The following is a 22707-nucleotide window of genomic DNA, read 5'->3' as shown; positions in this document are numbered from 1 at the left end:
CTGCCCACGAGCTGCCTCCATCCCCTGCAGGGCTTTTATCCTTCCCACACGCAACAGGCTGTTCTCACTTCTTTCCCCAGGGCTGCCTTTTCCCAACTCTCTCTCCTGCTTTGCATGAACGAGATATGACTCTAAGCCCCTGTTCCCTCCATTGGCCGACTGCGGATTATCTTTTTGGGAGAGGGAGAGAAAGAGCTGGAGAGACCCCGCTGGCAGAAGAGAGAGCGAATCTGATTCGCATGGTGAGTCCCCTTGATCACCAGTAAAGTTTTATTTTAGGTTGAGGTTTTCTTGTGAATGCACCCTTTTTCAGAGGGAAGTAGGGAGAGAGGATAGACGCTTCTGACAAGCAATTTATTTAATGATAAAAGTTAAGTTTCCAATAGCACCTCTATGACAAACAAATCTTATCGTAGCATAGGCTTTTGAGAAACACAGCTCTCGTCAGAGGCATGGATCTGATGAAGAGAGCTGTTTTTCTTAAAAGCTTTATGCTACAATAAAATTTCTATGCCTTAAAGATGCTACTGGATTCCTTACCATTTCGTAGCAACAGGCTAAACAGACTTAAGAAGAAGAAGAACTGCAGATTTATACCCCACCCTTCTCCCTGAATCAGAGACTCAGAGCGGCTCACAATCTCCTACGTCTTCTCCCCCCACAACAGACACCCTGTGAGGTGGGTGGGGCTGAGAGAGCTGTCACAGCAGCTTCCCTTTCAAGGACAACTCCTACGAAAGCTACGGCTGACACAAGGCCATTCCAGCAGGTGCGAGTGGAGGAGTTGGGAAACAAACCAGTCCGCACACTTAACCACTACACCGAACTGGCTCTCACCTTTAACACGACAAAGTCCTCTGGAACTACGGTTTAATGACTGGAATTTTATGGCTAAGTATTTAAAGTACATTTATGGTTCCATATATCCCAGTCCAACATGTCCCCATTTCTTTCCTCCTTCTTAGCTTTTTAAAACTGTTTCGGTGTTGTCATTACTAGCACTGAGTGCCCTTTGGCCCTGTCCGAAATCAACATGTTATTTCACTCTCCGGTAGTATAAACATGTGAAACAGTGTCAATTCAGTCCTTCATTATCAGTTGCAATTCGGCACTCTCTCTTTCTTAGCCTCCCTTTGCAATCGCTTTATAACAGAAATTATACTCTTAGGTCCTGGAAGGTTATATGCTCCCCCTCAGTGCTTGGTGAAGGTTTGTGGTTTCTAATGTCAGACTTAGGTCCATTCATTCCTTTTATCTTACAGGACTGGATCCTGTTGGTCTCAGTTCGTGAGACCTAAATTCCCTGCCTCATTACTAATGCTGGTATCGCCACGCCAGTTTCGTGTAGTGGTTAAGTGTGTGGACTCTTATCTGGGAGAAGCGGGTTTGATTCCCAAATCCTCCACTTGCAGCTGCTGGAATGGCCTTGGGTTAGCCACGGATCTCATAAGAACATAAGAGAAGCCCTGTTGGATCAGGCCAGTGGCCCCTCCAGTCCAACACTCTGTGTCACATAAGAACATAAGAGAAGCCCTGTTGGATCAGGCCAGTGGCCCATCCAGTCCAACACTCTGTGTCACATAAGAACATAAGAGAAGCCCTGTTGGATCAGGCCAGTGGCCCCTCCAGTCCAACACTCTGTGTCACATAAGAACATAAGAGAAGCCATGTTGGAGCAGGCCAATGGCCCATCCAGTCCAACACTCTGTGTCACATAAGAACATAAGAGAAGCCCTGTTGGATCAGGCCAGTGGCCCCTCCAGTCCAACACTCTGTGTCACATAAGAACATAAGAGAAGCCCTGTTGGATCAGGCCAGTGGCCCATCCAGTCCAACACTCTGTGTCACATAAGAACATAAGAGAAGCCCTGTTGGATCAGGCCAGTGGCCCCTCCAGTCCAACACTCTGTGTCACATAAGAACATAAGAGAAGCCATGTTGGAGCAGGCCAATGGCCCATCCAGTCCAACACTCTGTGTCACATAAGAACATAAGAGAAGCCATGTTGGATCAGGCCAATGGCCCATCCAGTCCAATACTCTGTGTCACATAAGAACGTACGAGAAGCCATGTTGGATCAGGCCAATGGCCCATCCAGTCCAACACTCTGTGTCACATAAGAACATAAGAGAAGCCATGTTGGATCAGGCCAATGGCCCCTCCAGTCCAACACTGTGTCACATAAGTATGTAAGAGAAGCCCTGTTGGATCAGGCCAGTGGCCCCTCCAGTCCAACACTCTGTGTCACATAAGAACATAAGAGAAGCCATGTTGTATCAGGCCAATGGCCCATCCAGTCCAACACTCTGTGTCACATAAGAACATAAGAGAAGCCATGTTGGATCAGGCCAATGGCCCATCCAGTCCAATACTCTGTGCCACATAAGAACATAAGAGAAGCCCTGTTGGATCAGGCCAGTGGCCCCTCCAGTCCAACACTCTGTGTCACATAAGAACATAAGAGAAGCCATGTTGTATCAGGCCAATGGCCCATCCAGTCCAACACTCTGTGTCACATAAGAACATAAGAGAAGCCATGTTGGATCAGGCCAGTGGCCCCTCCAGTCCCACACTCTGTGTCACATAAGAACATAAGAGAAGCCCTGTTGGATCAGGCCAGTGGCCCCTCCAGTCCAACACTCTGTGTCACATAAGAACATAAGAGAAGCCATGTTGGAGCAGGCCAATGGCCCATCCAGTCCAACACTCTGTGTCACATAAGAACATAAGAGAAGCCATGTTGGATCAGGCCAATGGCCCATCCAGTCCAACACTCTGTGTCACATAAGAACATAAGAGAAGCCATGTTGGATCAGGCCAATGGCCCCTCCAGTCCAACACTCCGTGTCACATAAGAGAAGCCATGTTGGATCAGGCCAATGGCCCATCCAGTCCAATACTCTGTGTCACATAAGAACATAAGAGAAGCCCTGTTGGATCAGGCCAATGACCCCTCCAGTCCAACACTCTGTGTCACATAAGAGAAGCCATGTTGGATCAGGCCAATGGCCCATCCAGTCCAATACTCTGTGTCACATAAGAACATAAGAGAAGCCATGTTGTATCAGGCCAGTGGCCCATCCAGTCCAACACTCTGTGTCACATAAGAGAAGCCATGTTGGATCAGGCCAATGGCCCATCCAGTCCAATACTCTGTGTCACATAAGAACATAAGAGAAGCCCTGTTGGATCAGGCCAGTGGCCCCTCCAGTCCAACACTCTGTGTCACATAAGAACATAAGAGAAGCCATGTTGGAGCAGGCCAATGGCCCATCCAGTCCAACACTCTGTGTCACATAAGAACATAAGAGAAGCAATGTTGGATCAGGCCAATGGCCCATCCAGTCCAATACTCTGTGTCACATAGGAACGTACGAGAAGCCATGTTGGATCAGGCCAACGGCCCATCCAGTCCAACACTCTGTGTCACATAAGAACATAAGAGAAGCCATTTTGGATCAGGCCAATGGCCCCTCCAGTCCAACACTCTGCGTCACATAAGAGAAGCCATGTTGGATCAGGCCAATGGCCCCTCCAGTCCAACACTGTGTCACATAAGAATGTAAGAGAAGCCCTGTTGGATCAGGCCAGTGGCCCCTCCAGTCCAACACTCTGTGTCACATAAGAACATAAGAGAAGCCATGTTGTATCAGGCCAGTGGCCCATCCAGTCCAACACTCTGTATCACATAAGAGAAGCCATGTTGTATCAGGCCAATGGCCCATCCAGTCCAACACTCTGTGTCACATAACAACATAAGAGAAGCCATGTTGGATCAGGCCAATGGCCCCTCCAGTCCAACACTCTGTTTCACATAAGAACGTAAGAGAAGCCATGTTGGATCAGGCCAATGGCTCATCCAGTTCAACACTCTGTATCACACAGTGGCTAATATGTGTGTGTGTGTATACACACACACAGGAGTTGTCCTTGAAAGGGCAGCTGCTGTGAGAGCTCTCTCTGCCCCACCCACCTCACATGGTGTCTGTTGTGAGGGAGGAAAATAAAGGAGATCTTAAGCCGCTCTGAGTCTCTGATTTCAGAGAGAACGGCAGGGTATAAATCTGCAATTCTTCTTCTTCTTCTACTACCCCTCTGCGTATCACACCTAATCCAATTCAAGCCTGCGACTGGAATTCACCTGCTTTTGCCATTCGGCAGCAGAAATAATCTTTCTAAAGTTTATACCTCCAGTACCTCGTATTACATTTCGTAGCGCACCTGGCCTGCCTGACAAAGTAACATTGAGGTCAGATGTGGCCTTCGTAACCAACCAATTCACCACCTCTGACCTAAAGACAAACCAGGTTTTCTGGGTATAAGCTTTCAGAGTCAAGGCTGCCTTCATCATGGGATAGCCAGTTTGGTGTAGTGGTTAAGTGTGCGGACTCTTATCTGGGAGAACCGGTGCGGACTCTTATCTGGGAGAATCTGGGAGTGATTCCCCACTCCTCCACTTGCACCTGCTAGCATGGCTTTGGGTCAGCCATAGCTCTGGCAGAGGTTGCCCTTGAAAGGGCAGCTGCTGTGAGAGCCCTCTCCAGCCCCACCCACCTCACAGAGTGTCTGTTGTGGGGGAGGAAGGTAAAGGAGATTGTGAGCCGCTCTGGGACTCTTTGGAGTGGAGGGTGCGATATAAATCCTGTATCTTCATCTACCTCACAGGGTGTCTGTTGTGGGGGAGGAAGGTAAAGGAGATTGCGAGCCGCTCTAAGACTCTTCGGAGTGGAGGGTGGGATATAAATCCAATATCTTCATCTACCTCACAGGGTGTCTGTTGTGGGGGAGGAAGGTAAAGGAGATTGTGAGCTGCTCTGAGACTCTTTGGAGTGGAGGGTGGGATATAAATCCTGTATCTTCATCTACCTCACAGGGTGTCTGTTGTGGGGAAGGAAGGTAAAGGAGATTTTGAGCCGCTCTGAGACTCTTTGGAGTGGAGGGCGGGATATCAATCCAATATCTTCATCTACCTCACAGGGTGTCTGTTGTGGGGGAGGAAGGTAAAGGAGATGGTGAGCCGCTCTGAGACTCTTCGGAGTGGAGGGCGGGATATCAATCCAATATCTTCATCTACCTCACAGGGTGTCTGTTGTGGGGGGGAAGGTAAAGGAGATTGTGAGCCGCTCTGAGACTCTTCGGAGTGGAGGGTGGGATATAAATCCAATATCTTCATCTACCTCACAGGGTGTCTGTTGTGGGGAAGGAAGGTAAAGGAGATTGTGAGCCGCTCTGAGACTCTTCGGAGTGGAGGGCGGGATATAAATCCAGTATCTTCATCTACCTCACAGGCTGTCTGTTGTGGGGGAGGAAGGTAAAGGAGATGGTGAGCCGCTCTGAGACTCTTCGGAGTGGAGGGCGGGATATAAATCCAATATCTTTATCTACCTCACAGGGTGTCTGTTGTGGGGGAGGAAGGTAAAGGAGATTGTGAGCTGCTCTGAGTCTCTTAGGAGTGGAGGGCGGGATATAAATCCAATATCATCTTCTTCTTCATCTCTGATTTAGAACGGAGATCTCTCAGTCTTTCTATCCCAGCAAGAGGGCGGGAGGGGTATTGCAGAAAAGGCACTCATGGTGCAGAGGTACTAGGGGCATGGTTATCAGCTAGTTTAGAAGAAGATGATGATAGAAGAAGAAGATCAGAAGACGATGGTTTATGAGATTAGAAGAAGATGATGATTTATATCCCACCCTACACTCTGAACCTTAGAGTCTCCGAGCAGCTCACAATCCCCTTTACCTTCCCTCCCCCCCCCCCAAAAAAGAGACACCCTGTGAGGTAAGTGGGGCTTAAGAGAGCTCTGACAGAAGCTGCCCTTTCGAAGACAGCTCTGCCAGAGCTCTGGCTGACCCAAGGCTATTCCAGCAGCTGCAAGTGGAGGAGTGGGGAATCAAACCCGGTTCTCCCAGATAAGAGTCCACGCACTTAAACAGCGCACCACTGAAGTAGAACAAAGGAGAAACGCTTAGGGGCAGAAAAATATAGCATCTCTGAGATAAGACTGCCACGTCCCTTTTCTAGCCCGGGAGGGGTGCGTTGTTCTGAATTTCTGAATGAATGCCAAGTTCAGCAAGAGCGCATTTTAATTTCTCCTTGAGGCTTCTCTGTTTGGGGACTGCCACTCGAAGGCCCATTTCTCCTTCTGCTTTGGGATTGACCAGTTTGTCTGCCAACAGAGTGGAAGGCCATTGCCGCTGTTTGCAGGCGCAGACAATCTTCAAAAAAGGTAGTCCCCTCCCTGCGCGAGCACCGGTCGTTTCCGACTCTGAGCTGACGTTGCATCATGACATTTTCATGGCAAACTTTTCACGGGGTGGTTTGCCATTGCCTTCCCCAGTCATCTACACTTTCCCCCCCGAAAGCTGGGGACTCATTTGACCGACCTCGGAAGGATGGAAGGCTGAGTCAACCTGGAGCCGGCTACGTGAACCAGCTTCCGCCGGGATCGAACTCAGGTCGTGAGCAGAGCTTAGGACTGCAGTACTGCAGCTTTGCCACTCTGCGCCACCGGGCTCTTATTAAGCATCTGTACTTAAAGGCAAACCCCATGGCCAGAGATGACACTGCCTTCCAGGCTGGACAATGCTGCGTCGGACTGCAGATAAGCGCCATGAGAATAGGAGGCAGAAGGAACCTGCCACTTGCCCTGGGTTGAAGATCGACAAGCTCTGTTGAGGGAAAAAATCAAACTGTGAGGAGGAACTTGCCGGGCGAGTGGGTGTCAACATGGCAACTGAGGTTCAACGTGGCCAAGTGCTAAGTAATGCACATTGGGACCAAACATACAAGTTGATAGGGTGTGGAGGAGAGTGACCAAGAGAGAGATCTTGGGGTCGTGGTAGATAACTCACTGAAAATGTCAAGACAGTGTGCGATTGCAATAAAAAAAGGCAATGCCATGCTGGGAATTATTAGGAAGGGAACTGAAAACAAATCAGCCAGTATCATAATGCCCCTGTATAAATCGATGGTGCGGCCTCATTTAGAGTACTGTGTGCAATTCTGGTCACCGCTCCTCAAAAAAGATATAGCATTGGGAAAAGTCCAGAAAGGGGCAACTAGAACGATTAAAGGGTTGGAACACTTTCACTATGAAGAAAGGGAAACACTTGAGGCTCTTTAGCTTGGAGAAACGTCAACTGAAGGGGTGACATGATAGAGGTTTACAAGATTATGCCTGGGATAGAGAAGTCCTTTTCTCCCTTTCTCACAATACGAGAACTCGTGGATAATCAATGAAAACTGCTGAGCAGTCAGGTTAGAATGGATAAAAGGAAGTCCTTCTTCACCCAAAGGGTGATTAACACTGCCTTAGGAGGTGGTGGTAGCTACAAGCACAGGCAGCTTCAAGAGGCGACTGGATAAACATATGGAGCAGAGGTCCATCAGTGGCTATTAGCCACAGCGTATTGTTGGAACTCTCTATTTGGGGCAGTGATGTTCTGTATTCTTGGGGGGCAACAGTGGGAGGGCTTCTAGTGTCCTGGCCCCACTGATGGACCTCCTGATGGCGCCTGAGTTTCTGGCCACTGTGTGACCCAGAGTGTTGGACTGGATGGGCAATTGGCCTGATCCAACATGGCTTCTCTTACGTTCTTATGTCTGGGGCAGTGATGCTCTGTATTCTTGGTGCTTGGGGGGGGCAGCAGTGAGAGGGATTCTAGTGTCCTGGCCCCACTGATAGACCTCCTGATGGCGCCTGAGTTTCTGGCCACTGAGTGACCCAGAGTGTTGGACTGGATGGGCAATTGGCCTGATCCAACATGGCTTCTCTTACATTCTTATGTCTGGGGCAGTGATGCTCTGTATTCTTGGTGCTTGGGGGGGCAGCAGTGAGAGGGATTCTAGTGTCCTGGCCCCACTGATGGACCTCCTGATGGAGTCTGGGTTTTTTGGCCACTGTGTGACACAGAATGTTGGACTGGATGGGCCATTGGCCTGATCCAACATGGCTTCTCTTATGTTCTTATGAAGGCCACAGAAATTCACCAGCCATTCCAAGGAAATGAAGGAACACACTGTCCCAAGACAGATTTCTTCAGCCCCTACCTGCCAATTCTGCCTCTTCATCACACCCCACGAGAAACAGCCCTTCCTCTTCTTCCAGCTGGGATATCAGGTCAGGTTTGGCCATCAGAGGTCCTGTTTATAAGGGGGGGGGAAACCACACACATACAAAATTGTGCCTCTTCTACGTGGCCATCAATTCAACAATCCCAAGCCAGATCGACTGCCCCTCCAGAAACACACAGCAGGCAAGATATTGGGCGTGGAGGGGGGTGGGATCGAGTATGGTATGAGGTCAAGACCAGGGCCTTTTTTTGTAGCAGGAACTTCTTGGATATTAGGCCACACTCCTCTGATGTAGCCAATCCTCTAAGAGCTTACAGGGCCTACAGCAAGCTCTTGGAGGATTGGCTACATCAGGGGTGTGTGGCCAGTTTGGTGTAATGGTTAAGTGTGCAGACTCTTATCTGGGAGAACCGGGTTTGATTCCCCACTCCTCCACTTGCACCTGCTAGCATGGCCTTGGGTCAGCCATAGCTCTGGCAGAGGTTGTCCTTGAAAGGGCAGCTGCTGTGAGAGCCCTCTCCAGCCCCACCCACCTCACAGGGTGTCTGCTGTGGGGGAGGAAGGTAAAGGAGATTGTGAGCCGCTCTGAGACTCTTCGGAGTGGAGGGCGGGATAGAAATCCAATATCTTCTTCTTCTTCTTCTTCTTCTTCTTCTTCTTCTTCTTCTTCTTCTTCTTCTAATATGCAATGGAGTTCCTGCTACAAAAAAAAAGCCCTGCTCAAGACTCATCCCACTTTTGTCTCTGTGTAGAAGCATGTATATGTGGCCTTGTACACACGTACACCCAACTCCTGGCCTCTTGGGACCTCAGCCTCTGCACGCGCAGATTGCGGGGAAGGGGGGGGGGGGGTTGTGTTCAGCATTTTCCCACAGAGTAGCAATACCATTCTTTTAAAAGGGTTGACTTCCCGGAGACAAGACAGACGGGAGAATCTGAAAGGCAGCTGGCGCTCAAAACATTTTTTAAAAATATCCCCTCAGGAAATTCCGAATTCAACCGTTCCTAAAACCTCTGGTGATTAAGATGCCCAGTTATGTCTCGATCGTGGCCAGTCCATGAGAGAATTGTAGGGCTGCGGGCAGTACCCGGAGAACACGAGAGAAGGAAGGCTAGACGAGAGAGAGTAACACAACGGGGCATAGGGGAGGCCAGGGGCTCTGAGAAGGGGGAGAGCTGTGTTGGAGACATGGCCGAAAAGGGGGACGACAGGAGCCAGGGGATCTGGAGAGGGGCCCTGGGAGACTACCCGGCAGAAGCCGAGAGGAGTGTCAGACCAACAGTCCACGAGAGAATTCTGGGGCTGCGGAGGATTGGCTACATCAGGGTGTGTGTGGCCTAATATGCCAAGGAGCTGCTGCTAGAATTCCACCCCTGGTGACTGAGGCCCTAGACAACCAGAGGCCTGCTGGCATTACACTAGCAGTTCTGGGACTGGCTGAGATGGAAAGGCCGGATGAGAACTAAAATGATAGCAAAGCAGCCGAGTTCCTTCCACAGCCACATCTCAGCGCAGGAAAGGCCAGGCCAGGCCCCTGCTTAGACGGCCCCACCATCTCCAGACCAGGCCTCCCTCCCTCTCTGCAAGGAGAGCACAGAGCCCTCCCCACATCAGAGGGGGGCAGAGACCACCAATGGGACCAGGGCAGAGAGCCTGACCACGCCCTTCCTCCCTAAAGAACACCTCACGGTTACTCCTCACAGCAAGAAGGAGAAAAGGATACTTACTGAGAGAGGCCACGTTCCCAAAATTCTCCAGCATGACTTCCTTGTACAGAGCTCTCTGGGCTGGGCGCAGCAGGCTCCACTCCCCCGGGGTGAAGGTCACGGCCACCTCTTCGAAGGACACCCCCGCCTGCAAGAAGGAGAAGGAAGCATTGCTTTACCTCACTGGAAAGTTGGTCCATGGGGGTGGGAGGAGAGCCGTAAACAGAGAGAGTCAATTCACAGTGGAAGAGCAGCACAAAGAGGTGAGGAGAAGAGCCCCATGGGGACACCTCCCCACGCATCAGCCCCCCATAGGGGCATCTTAGAACCCGAGGGGCTGTCCTCAGCTGTATTGGGCTAGCAGCCTTGTGAGAAAGAGGCCAGAGATGTCCATAGGATAAAGGACCAAATAGGTTTCTGTGGGAAATTCAGAATCGATACAGAGACGTTTGGAGTTGGGCCCAATCATCTAATTCTGTTGCTTCTCTAAAAAAACCATTTAAAAAAAAAATTCAAACAAGTTTATTTTGAAATACAGAAATACACACAGAATCATCTACCAAATTATACAGACAAGATCAAACCCGCCCAGTCACCCATAAAACCCCAAACCCTAAAGAAGCCCAGGTTACGAACAGTAATCAAGTAACACAAACTAATGACAAACCAGCATGCATTGCTCATTTGGGCCAAAAATTCCACGTGAAAAATTACCCAGAAAAGGGTTTACTAAAATAGTAGAACTCTGTTTTAAAGACCCCCCTCCCATCCAAATTAGAAGTGATTTCACCTAAAAGAAAGTACTCCTAACATCTCCCTGAGCCATCTTTGTGGGAAGGGTGGGATATAAATCATAAATAAATAATAATAATTAAAAAAACATCTATTCAACCAAACTTCTATGGAAGGGGAAAAGGGAAAGGTCCCCTGTGCAAGCACCAGTCGTCACCACTCTGGGGTGACGTCGCTTCCACAACATTTTCACGGCAGACTTTTTACGGGGTGGTTTGCCATTGCCTTCCCCAGTCTTTTGCTCTTTCCCACCAGCAAGCTGGGTACTCATTTGACCGACCTCGGAAGGATGCAAGGCTGAGTCAACCTCAAGCCGGCTACCTGAATCCAGCTTTCGCCGGAATCGAACTCAGGTCATGAGCAGAGAGTTCAGACCACAGTACTGCAGCTTTACCACTCAGCGCCACGGGGGCCCACTAAAATAAAATACTCCCAACGTTTATTCAACCAAATGTCTATGGAAGGGCAATGCCTTTAATTGCCAGTGCAAGGCTGTAGCGAACTTAGCCGCGTTAAGCAGCAGAGAAATTAACTCCTTCTTTAAAATAGGCATCTCAAAATCATCCCAAACATTTAAGAGACAAATTTTAGCAGATAAGGGAATCCTGACATTTGTAATATAATCAATAAAAAACCATCCTAGACAGGGGGTGACTGAATTTCTGCCTTCCCAGCGGAGAATGCTAGAATTCCCGCTCTCTGAGTGTCACAACGGAGAGGGAAGTATCCCTACTGTCTGCCACGTCTCCACAGTGATCCTGTGTGCTTGGAGGGGGCGGGCAACAGTGGGAGGGCTTCTCGTGTCCTGGCCCCACTGATGGACTTCCTGATGGCGCCTGGGTTTTGGCCACAGTGTGACACAGAGTGTTGGACTGGATGGGCCATTGGGCCTGATCCAACATGGCTTCTCTTATGTTCTTATGTCTGGGGCAGTGATGCTCCGTATTCTTGGTGCTTGGGAGGGACAACAGTGGGAGGGCTTCTCATGTCCTGGCCCCACTGGTAGACCTCCTGATGGCACCTGGTTTTTTTTGGCCACTGTGTGACACAGAGTGTTGGACTGGATGGGCCATTGGCCTGATCCAACATGGCTTCTCTTATGTTCTTATGTCTGGGGCAGTGATGCTCTGTATTCTGGTGCTTAGGAGGGGCAACAGTGTGAGGACTTCTAGTCTCCTGGCCCCACCGGTGGACCTCCTGATGGCACCTGGGGTTTTTTTGGCCACTGTGTGACACGAGTGTTGGACTGGATGGGCCACTGGCTTGATCCAACATGGCTTCTCTTATGTTCTCCCCTCGTACCTGAGGTGGCTGCATGGCGGCCCTTTTTTCCTTCATCACACACAGGAAATGGCGGAGGAGGCATCAAAGGAGGCTTTTCCTTGCCTGCCTGGAAGGGAGGAAAGAAAGAAAGAAAGAAGAAGAGAAAGAAAGAAAGAAAGAAAAGAAAGAAAGAAAGAAAGAAAGAAAGAAAGAAAGAAAGAGAAAGAAAGAAAGAAAGAAAGAAAAGAAAGAAAGAAAGGAAGGAAGGAAGGAAGGAAGGAAGGAAGGAAGGAAGGAAGGAAGGAAGGAAGGAAGGAAAGGAAGGAAGGAAGGAAGGAAGGGTGGAATCAATTTTTGCTTCTCACACATTTTACGTGCCTCTTCCTTGAGTGAATCTCTCTCGAGACTGGATTCAGGGCACAATTCAAGATACTGGATTTCACCCTTCTGCCTGCCCTCCCCCCAGCTTTTTGAAGTGTGTGTGGGGAATGGGGTGGGGGAACCCTAAAGGGATAGGATGGAGAGCCTGACTGGAGGCAGAGGCGAGAGCTGCCAGCTTAGAATTAATTTCTCCCCGCACACAGAAAACTAGCCCCGCAAGGAATAAGATTTTGTACTCTCTGCCTGGGTTGACCAGAATGCTTTTCGCAGCAGGGAGATTTTAGCAAAGGGGAGCCTCCCCAAAACGTCCCTCCACCTTGCAGCTGCAAGGAAAGCTGCCCCGAATCCACGTGCGGAAAAAGCAGGAGAAAATTTTAGGCACAAAATAATTCTGTCCAACCCATCATCTCATCCCACTGTGAATAGGGGACGGGTTTCCCTGCCTTTCTCCTGGTCCAAACTCTCTGCGGTTCTCTGCACCCCACCCCCCAAAAGAGTGAGCTGTTCCAGTGTGTTAAAAAGCCATCGATTCTACATGAATATATTTGTACAACCAGACAGACAGGTACATGAGTCAGCTTCCCCCCCCCCTTCCCCACTCCCTCAGCTTTTCCTTAAGCCCCTCCGCCCCCCAAATCTCCCCCCACCGGCCTCTCTCCTTGATCAGCTCCCTCCTTCTCCTCCCACCCACCCCCACCGCCTTCCTAAAATGTGCTTCTGGAAGCCACTTGCACTGCCTCCAACCTCCCAAAGTGCCGCATTCGGATCCTGCGCTCCGGACCGCTGCAGGGACCACGTGGCTCTGCGCAAAGGGGAGAAGCGGCTCTCCCTGGGACAGGAGTGTGTGTGTGTGTGGGGGGGGCTTCTCACCTGGGAAGGCAAGGAAGAAATGGGGGGGGGGCTCTCTTTCAGCCCCTGCTACACCCCCTCCCCGCCTTTCCCTCTGCTTTGGGTCTTGCATTGCAGCCCCCAACCCTCTTTCCCCCCCTCCACCCAAAGCCTCTCGGAGCTCACCTGATCCCTTCCCAGCCCTTCCAGCAGAAGCCCGACTGGGATTCAAAGGGGCTCCAAGGCAAGGGGCGGAAGAGGACATGGCTCCCCCCTCAGTCCACAACTTTGTCCTCTCTAGGACTGCGGGTCTCTCTCTCTTTACCCCTTGGAGATGGGGCTCTTTTTGCAAAAAAACGGGAAAAGGAAAGGGGGTGGGTAGAGAGGCACTGCTTGCACCCAGTGTCCCCCCTGCCAGATATTAGGAACCCCCCCCCCAAAAAAAAGGCGCTTGCAGACCACACTGGTGCTTAGGGTTGCCAAGTCCAATTCAAGAAATATCTGGGGACTTTGGGGGTGGAGCCAAGACACTTTGGGGGTGGAGCCAAGAGACTTTGGGGGTGGAGCCAAGAGACTATGGCTGACCCAGGGCCACTCCAGCAGGTGCAAATGGAGGACTGGGGAATCCAACCCGGTTCTCCCACATAAGAGTCTGCGCACCAGTTTGGTGTAGTGGTGAAGTGTGCGGACTCTTATCTGGGAGAACCGGGTTGGATTCCCCACTCCTCCATTTGCACCTGCTTGGAATGGCCTTGGGTCAGCCATAGCTCGGGCAGAGGTTGTCCTTGAAAGGGCAGCTGCTGTGAGAGCCCTCTCAGCCCACCCACTTCACAGGGTGTCTTTTGTGGGGGAAGAAGGTAAAGGAGATTGTGAGCCACTCTGAGACTCTTGTGGAGGGCAGAATATAAATCCAATATCTTCATCTACCTCACAGGGTGACTGTCGTGGGGGAGGAAGGTAAAGGAGATTGTGAGCCGCTCTGAGACTCTTCGGAGGGGAGGGCGGGATATAAATCCAATATCTTCATCTACCTCACAGGGTGTCGGTTGTGGGGGAGGAAGGGGAAGGAGATTGTGAGCCGCTCTGAGACTCTTCGGAGGGGAGGGCGGGATATAAATCCAATATCTTCATCTACCTCACAGGGTGTCGGTTGTGGGGGAGGAAGGGGAAGGAGATTGTGAGCCGCTCTGAGACTCTTCGGAGGGGAGGGCGGGATATAAATCCAATATCTTCATCTACCTCACAGGGTGTCTGTTGTGGGGGAGGAAGGTAAAGGAGATTGTGAGCCGCTCTGAGACTCTTCGGAGTGGAGGGCGGGATATAAATCCAATATCTTCATCTACCTCACAGGGTGTCTGTTGTGGGGGAGGAAGGTAAAGGAGGTTGTGAGCCGCTCTGAGACTCTTCGGAGGGGAGGGCGGGATATAAATCCAATATCTTCATCTACCTCACAGGGTGTTGGTTGTGGGGGAGGAAGGTAAAGGAGGTTGTGAGCCGCTCTGAGACTCTTCGGAGGGGAGGGCGGGATATAAATCCAATATCTTCATCTACCTCACAGGGTGTCGGTTGTGGGGGAGGAAGGGGAAGGAGATTGTGAGCCGCTCTGAGACTCTTCGGAGTGGAGGGCGGGATATAAATCCTATATCTTCATCTACCTCACAGGGTGTCTGTTGTGGGCGAGGAAGGGGAAGGAGATTGTAGGCTGCTCTGAGACTCTGTCCTTGAAAGGGCAGCTGCTGTGAGACCCCTCTCAGCCCCACCCACTTCACAGGGTGTCTGTTGTGGGGGAGGAAGGTAAAGGAGATGGTGAGCCGCTCTGAGACTCTTGCGTGGAGGGCGGAATATAAATCCAATGTCTTCTTCTTCTTAACCATTACGCCAAACTGGCTCTCATTCTGATCTCCCCCAGCAAAGGGATAGATAGATAACCATGGCATTCTTCTCTGTGAAGATTTTGATCAGCCTCCAGGTGGACTCTGGGGATCACGTGTGTGTGGGTGGTGGGGGAAAGAAATCAGCTCATCTCCAGACCACAGAGCTCCCTTCCCCTGGAGAAAAGGGATGCTTTGGAGGGTGGACTCTGTGGCCTTGTGCCCCACTGAGGTTCCTGTCCTCCCCAGGTGCCACCCCCAAATCTCCAGGAATTTCCCAACCTCATTCTGGCACCCCACACCCACCCTCCTTGGGGACCAAAGAGGAATTGGCAGCCCTATTTGGAGAGCGTGGGAGGGGACTCGCCGATCACTTTTTAAGGACAGGACTCCGTTTTCAATGTGGTTAGCATAGGTAGAAACCAATATCCCCAGCTGCTGGAATGGCCTTGGGTCAGCCCTAGCTCTCGCAGGAGTTGTCCTTGAAAGGGCAGCTGCTGTAAGACCTCTCTCAGCCCCACCCACCTCACAGGGGGTCTGTGGGAAAAGGAAGGGAAAGGAGACTTTGGGGGGTTCTGAGACTCTGTCCTTGGAAGGGCCGCTTCTGTGAGAGATCTCTCAGCCCCACCCACCTCACAGGGTGTCTGCTGTTGGGGGAGGGAAGGTAAAGGAGATTGTGACTGCTCTGAGACACAGAGTGTAGGGCGGGATACAAATCCAGTAGCTTCTTCTAAGTCCTGGGGATTCCATTGTTCCAAGGATTGTGGGACTTGTAATTCAGCAACTTTCCTTTCCACTCTGTTTCTGAAGTCCCTTTACAACGAAACACCTACTTTTAAGTTCACCCACGGAATGTCCTGGGAGGTTAAAGTGTTCTACAGGTTTCTCAGTCTTGCGATTCTTGATGTCGGATTTCTGTCAATTTGTCCTTCGGCGTAGGGACTTCGTTATCCTTGTATATTTATATGTGCATGTGAGTGTACCTGGAAGTCATGGCGACTTCTGGTGACTGACCCCCTATTTGGGGACCAGGAGAATATTGAGGGAGGTGGCTGAATAAAGCCCGCCCCCACCTCCCGGTATTCCAGGGTGGTCTCCTCTCCAAGAACTTACCAGACTCAACACTGCTTAGCTTCTGAGATCTGAGGAGATCGAGCTTCCCAGGTCAGGAACTTTGGCGTAGGTTTTGACCTGCTTGCCCAGTACAGAGAACAGAAAGGCCTGGATAGAATTCAATGGCATTTACAGAATTAGAAGGTAAGCATGGGAACGAGCCTCAGATAGTGTAGCTGATGTTAGGTTTAGTCAGGGGTCATTTTATAGAAAAAGAGGTGGTGGAGCTCATCCAGGGATTGTTATGCAGCTGCACCTACTATTCAATGGACAAGGCGGTGGAACTCTCAGGAGGAAGTGGAACTCTCAGAAAGGTTCAGGAGCTATGCTCCTGTGAGCTCCCATTGAATCTGAGGCCTGGGTTTAGTGACTGTACTATCTAGCTCTATGCGGCAGGAAAGTTAGCATCTAAGGGACCGCCTTTCCCTATATACACCCGAGAGCTCTGCGTTCAGGAAATCAACATCTGTTATCCATTCCCGGACCAAGGGAGGCCAGATTATGCCTTACACGGGCAAGGGCCTTCTCTGTGGCAGCCCCTAATCTATGGAACGCACTTCCAGAGGCCACGAGAGCCGTGCGGGATCTCTCCCAATTCCACAGGGCCTGTAAAACTGGCCTTTTCCGGCAGGCCTACAGTAACTAATGCGTGAGGAGCTGCTACTACTTTGCCGCTGAATACTATCCTCTATCTATATGACACCCAATAGAGCTATACAGAGAATTAAGAGCTAAAACGAAGCTGTATACCCTCTTTGTAAGAAATTTTATAGCACCATTTCTAAGTTTTAAATTATAAATTGTTTATATGTATTGATTTTATATTATATAATATATATAATTAATATATATTATATAAAGTATTGTTATATTATGACTGTGAGCCGCCCAGAGTCCGTGTGTGGAGTGGGTGGCATACAAATTTAAGGTAAATAAATTTAAAAAATAAATAAATCTGGGTTTACTGCAAACTCAGCAGTCTTACAAGCATGGGCAGCTTCAAGACTGGAGAAACATCTGGAGCAGAGGTCCATCAGTGGCTATTAGCCAGAAGGTATAGATGGAACACTCTGTCTGGGGCAAGTGATGCTGTGTTCTTGGTGCGTGGGGGGGGGGCAACAGTGGGAGGGCTTCTAGTGTCCTGGCCCCACTGATGGATCTCCTGATGGCAACTGTTTTGTTTGTTGGCCACTGTGTGACAGTGTGTTGGACAGGATGGGCCATTGGCCTGATCCAACATGGCTTCTCTTATGTTCTTATGGCCACTGTGTGACAGAGTGTTGGACTGGGTGGGCCATTGGCCTGATCCAACATGGCTTCTCTTATGTTCTTATGGCCACTGTGTGACACAGAGTGTTGGACTGGATGGGCCACTGGGCTGATCCAACATGGCTTCTCTTATGTTCTTATGGCCACTGTGTGACAGTGTGTTGGACTGGATGGACCATTGGCCTGATGCAACATGGCTTCTCTTATGTTCTTATGGCCACTGTGTGACAGATTGTTGGACTGGATTGGCCATTGGTCTGATCCAACATGTCTTCTCTTATGTTCTTAGATCTCGTGTCAATAGAACCAACAGTGAACTTCTTACGAGATAATGATTTTATTGAAAAATAAGCATGCTGTTTGTATTAGGCTAGAAACTGATGAACAGGTGAAAGTTAACCGCAAAAATATAGGGGGGAAAAGCACACAATAAAAACATTTTTTAAACTTTCCTAAATGCGTAAGCACCACAATTCACTAAGATTTTGGCAAGCCCATTTCTGAGCTGAAAGGCAGAAGGATATGTACAAAAGGAAGCCCAGCATATGTGATACACTCACCCAGTATAAGGTCTTTTCTGACTGGAAGTCACCAGCAGAAAGCCTCATTAGAACCTGATGCAACACTTTGGATAGACGTGAAAGAGGTAGAGAAATACAGCTTTTGAACTTGAACATCGAAATAAAACAATCCTAAAGTGATTGTGTAAAGGAGTGAGTCCACGACATGGACTAGAATGAATCCTGATGACTGCGTTTAAGCTCTCAGAGAACGATTTGCAATTCCAAACCTTCTATTTCTACAGTTATACTAATCAACTCTCAAGGTTGAGAGAGATGCTTACAAACTTTTTGTATTTTTCCTGACCAGGAATTGAACTTTACAGAGATTGTGAAACAACAAAAGGCACAAGCATTCATAAATATAATGAAAATCATGAATATGTGACATATTTCCTCTACCCTATATGCATTCCTCAGGGGAAACCAAGGTGCTCCTACTGACAGAACATTTTTTCTACACTGCAGGCATCTAGATGGTTTCTGTTCTGTAGGACTTCTTTGATACAAATTTTGTAGCTCTGTCTGAAGCTTTTCTCACACTACAGGCATTTATATGGTTTCTCCCCTATGTGAGTTCTTTCATGGGAAGACAGAATGGAACTCTTTCTGAAGTTTTCCCCATATTCCAGGCATTTATATGGTTTCTCCTGTGTGAATTTTTTGATGTGAAATAAGACTGGAACTCCAACTAAAGCTTTTTCCATACTCCAGGCATCTACATGCTTTCTCTCGTGTGTGAATCCTTTGATGGGAAGTAAGATTGGAACTCCTTCTGAAGCTTCTCCCACTTTCCAGGCATTAATATGGTTTCTCCCTTGTGTGAGTTCTTTGATGTCCAGTAAGGTGTGAACTCCGACTGAAGCTTTTCCACACTCCAAGCATTTATATGGTTTCTCCCCTGTGTGAATTCTTCTATGAGAAGTAAGGCTGGAACTCCAACTGAAGCTTTTCCCACACTCCAGGCATATATATGGTTTCTCCCCTGTATGGATCCTTTGATGGAAAGGCAGAAAGGAACTCTGAATGAAGCTTTTTTCACAATCTTTCTCACAATCTTTATATGTTTTCTGCCGTGTGTGCATTCTTTGATGGGAAGTAAGATGGGAACTCTTTCTGAAGCTTCTCCCACATTCCAGGCATTTATATGGTTTTTCCCCTTTGTGAATTCTTTGATGATTTGTAAGATTGAAACTTTGACTGAAGCATTTCCCACACTCCAGGCATTTATATGGTTTCTCACCTGTGTGAATTCTTTGATGAGATGTAAGATCGCTACCCGTGCTGAAGCTTTTCCCACACTCCAGACATGTATATGGTTTCTCCCCAGTGTGAATTCTTTGATGGGAAGTTAGACTCGAATTCTGACTGAAACTTTTCCCACACTCTAGGCATTTGTATGGTTTCTCCCCTGTGTGAGTTCTTTTATGAGAAGCAAGAGTGAAAATCGAGCTGAAGCTTTTTTCACACACCAGGCATTTATGTGGTTTCTCCCCTGTGTGAATTCTTCGATGAGAAGTAAGATTGGAACTCCAACTAAAGGTTCCCCCACATTCAAGGCATTTGTATGGTTTCTCACCTGTGTGAGTTTTTTGATGGGAAGTAAGATGGGAACGCTTCCTGAAGCTTTTCCCACACTCCAGGCATTTATATGGTTTCTCCCCTCTGTGAACACTTTTATGGGCACTTGAACGGAAGCTTTTTCCACACTTCAGGCATTTATATGGTTTCTCCCCTGTGTGTGTTTTTTGATGGGAAGTAAGCCTGAAACGAAAGCTGAAGCTTTTTCCGCACTCAAGGCATTTGTACCTTTTCTCCCCTGTGTGAATTATTCGATGGGAATTAAGATGGGAATTCTGACTGAAGCTTTTCCCACACTCCAGGCATTTATATGGTTTCTCACCTGTGTGAGTTTTTTGATGGGAAGTAAGATGGGAACTCTTCCTGAAGCTTTTCCCACACTCCAGGCATTTATATGGTTTCTCCCCTGTGTGAATTTTTTGATGGGAAGCAAGAACAGAACTCGAACAGAAACTTTTCCCACACTCCTGGCATTTATATGGTTTCTCCCCCGTGTGAATTCTTCGATGGGAAGTTAGACTGGAACTCTGAGTGAAGCTTTTCCCACACTCCAAACATTTGTATGGTTTTTCTCCTGTGTGAGTTCTTCGATGGGAAGTAAGGTTTCCACTGTGACTGAAGGTTTTCCCACACTCCTGACATGTGTTATGGTTTCTCCCCCTGTGTGAATTCTTTGATGCGAAGTAAGACTGGCATTGTCGATGAAGCTTTTCTCACATTCCAGACATTTGTATGCTTTCTCCCCTGTGTGAATTCTTCGATGGGAAGTAAGGTTTCCACTGTGACTGAAGCTTTTCCCACACTCCTGGCATGTGTATGGTTTCTCCCCTGTGTGGATTTTTGATGCGAAGTCAGACTGGGACCGTTCTTGAAGCTTTTCCCACACTCCAGACATTTGTATGGCTTTCTCCCTGTGTGAATGTGACGGGAACTAGGGTGCGCACTTTGGTTTGAAGCTTTTCCCACTATCCGGGGCGTTATATACTTTCATTCTGTTGAACATCCTTGGTTGAATATTAATAACGGATATTTCAGTATAATCTTCCCTGCTTACAGTGCACTCATTCCTGGTGTCTCCATGAGATACATTTTGCTTGTACAGAGTCATCCCCCTGTAAAAGGACTGGAATTATTCCTCTCTTTTGGCGGGTGCTTTCCCTCCTCCTTCCCGGGCGCATCCAAAGATTCACACTTCTTCCTCACATCCAAATATATATCCTCTTTTTCCTCCAATTGGTGTCCTTCTGCTCCAGTTGCTGACTGCCACACATACCCTGCTGAAAGAAAGAGATGCCTGAAATGAGAATATGACACTGTCCACAAGTACCTACTCCAGCAGCAACTAAAGTAGGTGTGTCAAGCATGGTGAAATTCCACTGTTGATAGATTGTTTAGGGTCCTGCCTAACCTGGTCTGTGAAATGCCATGGAGGACCTAACTTTGTTAAGATTGTTATTCTTTCCTTTCCCCCTTCCTGCTTTATGGCTTAAAATTAGTAGTGAGAAACGAAACCAAGTAATCAGCACCTTCCCATACATTCCTGTAAGGAGTGCGAGACATCTGGGGAAAGCAAGGACGAAGTCCTGATAACACTATGGGAACGTAGACATTTATGATAGTTTATGTGTGAATGCTACCCCGAAACCCCATCCTTGGAATCCCTTTGAAGCAAGCCTTAAAAGTATTGTATCAATGTATCAGTTTCATTACTCTCAAGAACCTGTTACCAAAGTATCGGTCTATCAATAAACATAGTCTTTGTATCAACTTCGACTCATCATTGAACCCGCATGCTTGACAGCAGGGGCCTCAATGATATGGCCTGCAGGTTGGATTCGGCCCCTGCAGGGCTTTTATCTTTCCCACGAGCAACTGACTGCTCCCGCTGCTTTTTCCAGGGCTGTTTTTTCCCCAGCTCCCTCCCCTGACTCACATGAATTGGAAAGAAATCCAAGCCTCTGTTTCCTCCATTGATACAATAACACAGGTACCAGTGTATTGAGCACAATACAAAATTCAAAACTGACCGGTTGAATGATTACTCTCACACAGCAGAGGCTTGATGGGGTGAACTGGCAGAGACTGACCAAGAGAGAGATCTTGGGATCGCGGTAGATAACTCACTGAAAATGTCAAGACAGTGTGCGATTGCAATAAAAAAGGTCAACGCCATGCTGGGAATTATTAGGAAGGGAACTGAAAACAATCAGCCAGTATCGTAATGCCCCTGTATAAATCGATGGTGCGGTCTCATTTGGAATACTGTGTACAATTCTGGTCACCGCACCTCAAAAAAGGATATTATAGCATTGGAAAAAGTGCAGAAAAGGGCAACTAGAATGATTAAAGGTTTGGAACACTTTCCCTATGAAGAAAGGTTAAAACGCTTGGGGCTCTTTAGCTTGGAGAAACGTCGACTGCGGGGTGACTTGATAGAGGTTTACAAGATTATGCATGGGATGGAGAAAGTATAGAGAAAGAAGTCCTTTTCTCCCTTTCTCACAATACAAGAACTCGTGGGCATTCAATGAAATTGCTGAGCAGTCAGGTTAAAACGGATAAAAGGAAGTACTTCTTCACCCAAAGGGTGCTTAACAGGTGGAATTCACTGCCACAGGAGGTGGTGGCGGCTACAAGCATAGCCAGCTTCAAGAGGGGATTGGATAAAAATATGGAGCAGAGGTCCATCAGTGGCTGTTAGCCACAGTCTCTGTGTGTGTGTATATATATATATTGGCCACTGTGTGACACAGAGTGTTGGACTGGATGGGCCATTGGCCTGATCCAACATGGCTTCTCTTATGTTCTTATGGCCACTGTGTGACACAGAGTGTTGGACTGGATGGGCCATTGGTCTGATCCAACATGGCTTCTCTTATGTTCTTATGGCCACTGTGTGACACAGAGTGTTGGAATGGATGGGCCATTGGCCTGATCCAACATGGCTTCTCTTATGTTCTTATGGCCACTGTGTGACACAGAGTGTTGGACTGGATGGGCCATTGGTCTGATCCAACATGGCTTCTCTTATGTTCTTATGGCCACTGTGTGACACAGAGTGTTGGAATGGGTGGGCCATTGGCCTGATCCAACATGGCTTCTCTTATGTTCTTGTGCATGCATGCATTGATCCCTGATTGAAATCAGTGTAGTGCGGCTCCAGTTAAAGCAGCATTGAGAGAAGACTGACGAAGGGTAATACCAATGAAACCATTAAAAATCCGGGAAATACGGTATTTTGTTCTATGAGAAGTTGTGCAGAGTGACG

At 48.5% G+C, this 22707-nt stretch overlaps 1 protein-coding gene and 1 pseudogene across 1 annotated transcript in view; both read right to left on the bottom strand.

The window, feature by feature from the left end:
- The window catches only part of LOC132584189 (zinc finger protein 420-like), a 122447-nt pseudogene that overhangs the window by 41661 nt on the left and 58079 nt on the right, over positions 1–22707 (bottom strand).
- Positions 18401–22707, bottom strand: part of LOC132585348 (zinc finger protein 493-like) — a 51493-nt gene continuing 47186 nt past the window's right edge. The window contains exons 2-4 of the mRNA XM_060257209.1: positions 20168–20258; positions 18942–20081; positions 18401–18854 (exon numbers count right to left, since the gene is read on the bottom strand). Of these exons, the coding sequence (XP_060113192.1) occupies positions 18401–18854; positions 18942–20081; positions 20168–20258 (1685 nt within the window). The remainder of the gene's footprint in view (positions 18855–18941; positions 20082–20167; positions 20259–22707) is intronic.

This window comes from Heteronotia binoei, chromosome 1 (assembly GCF_032191835.1).
Source record: "Heteronotia binoei isolate CCM8104 ecotype False Entrance Well chromosome 1, APGP_CSIRO_Hbin_v1, whole genome shotgun sequence".
NCBI lineage: Eukaryota > Metazoa > Chordata > Lepidosauria > Squamata > Gekkonidae > Heteronotia > Heteronotia binoei.
Note: the sequence above shows the minus strand (reverse complement) of the source record. Positions and strands in the feature narration are given on the sequence as shown.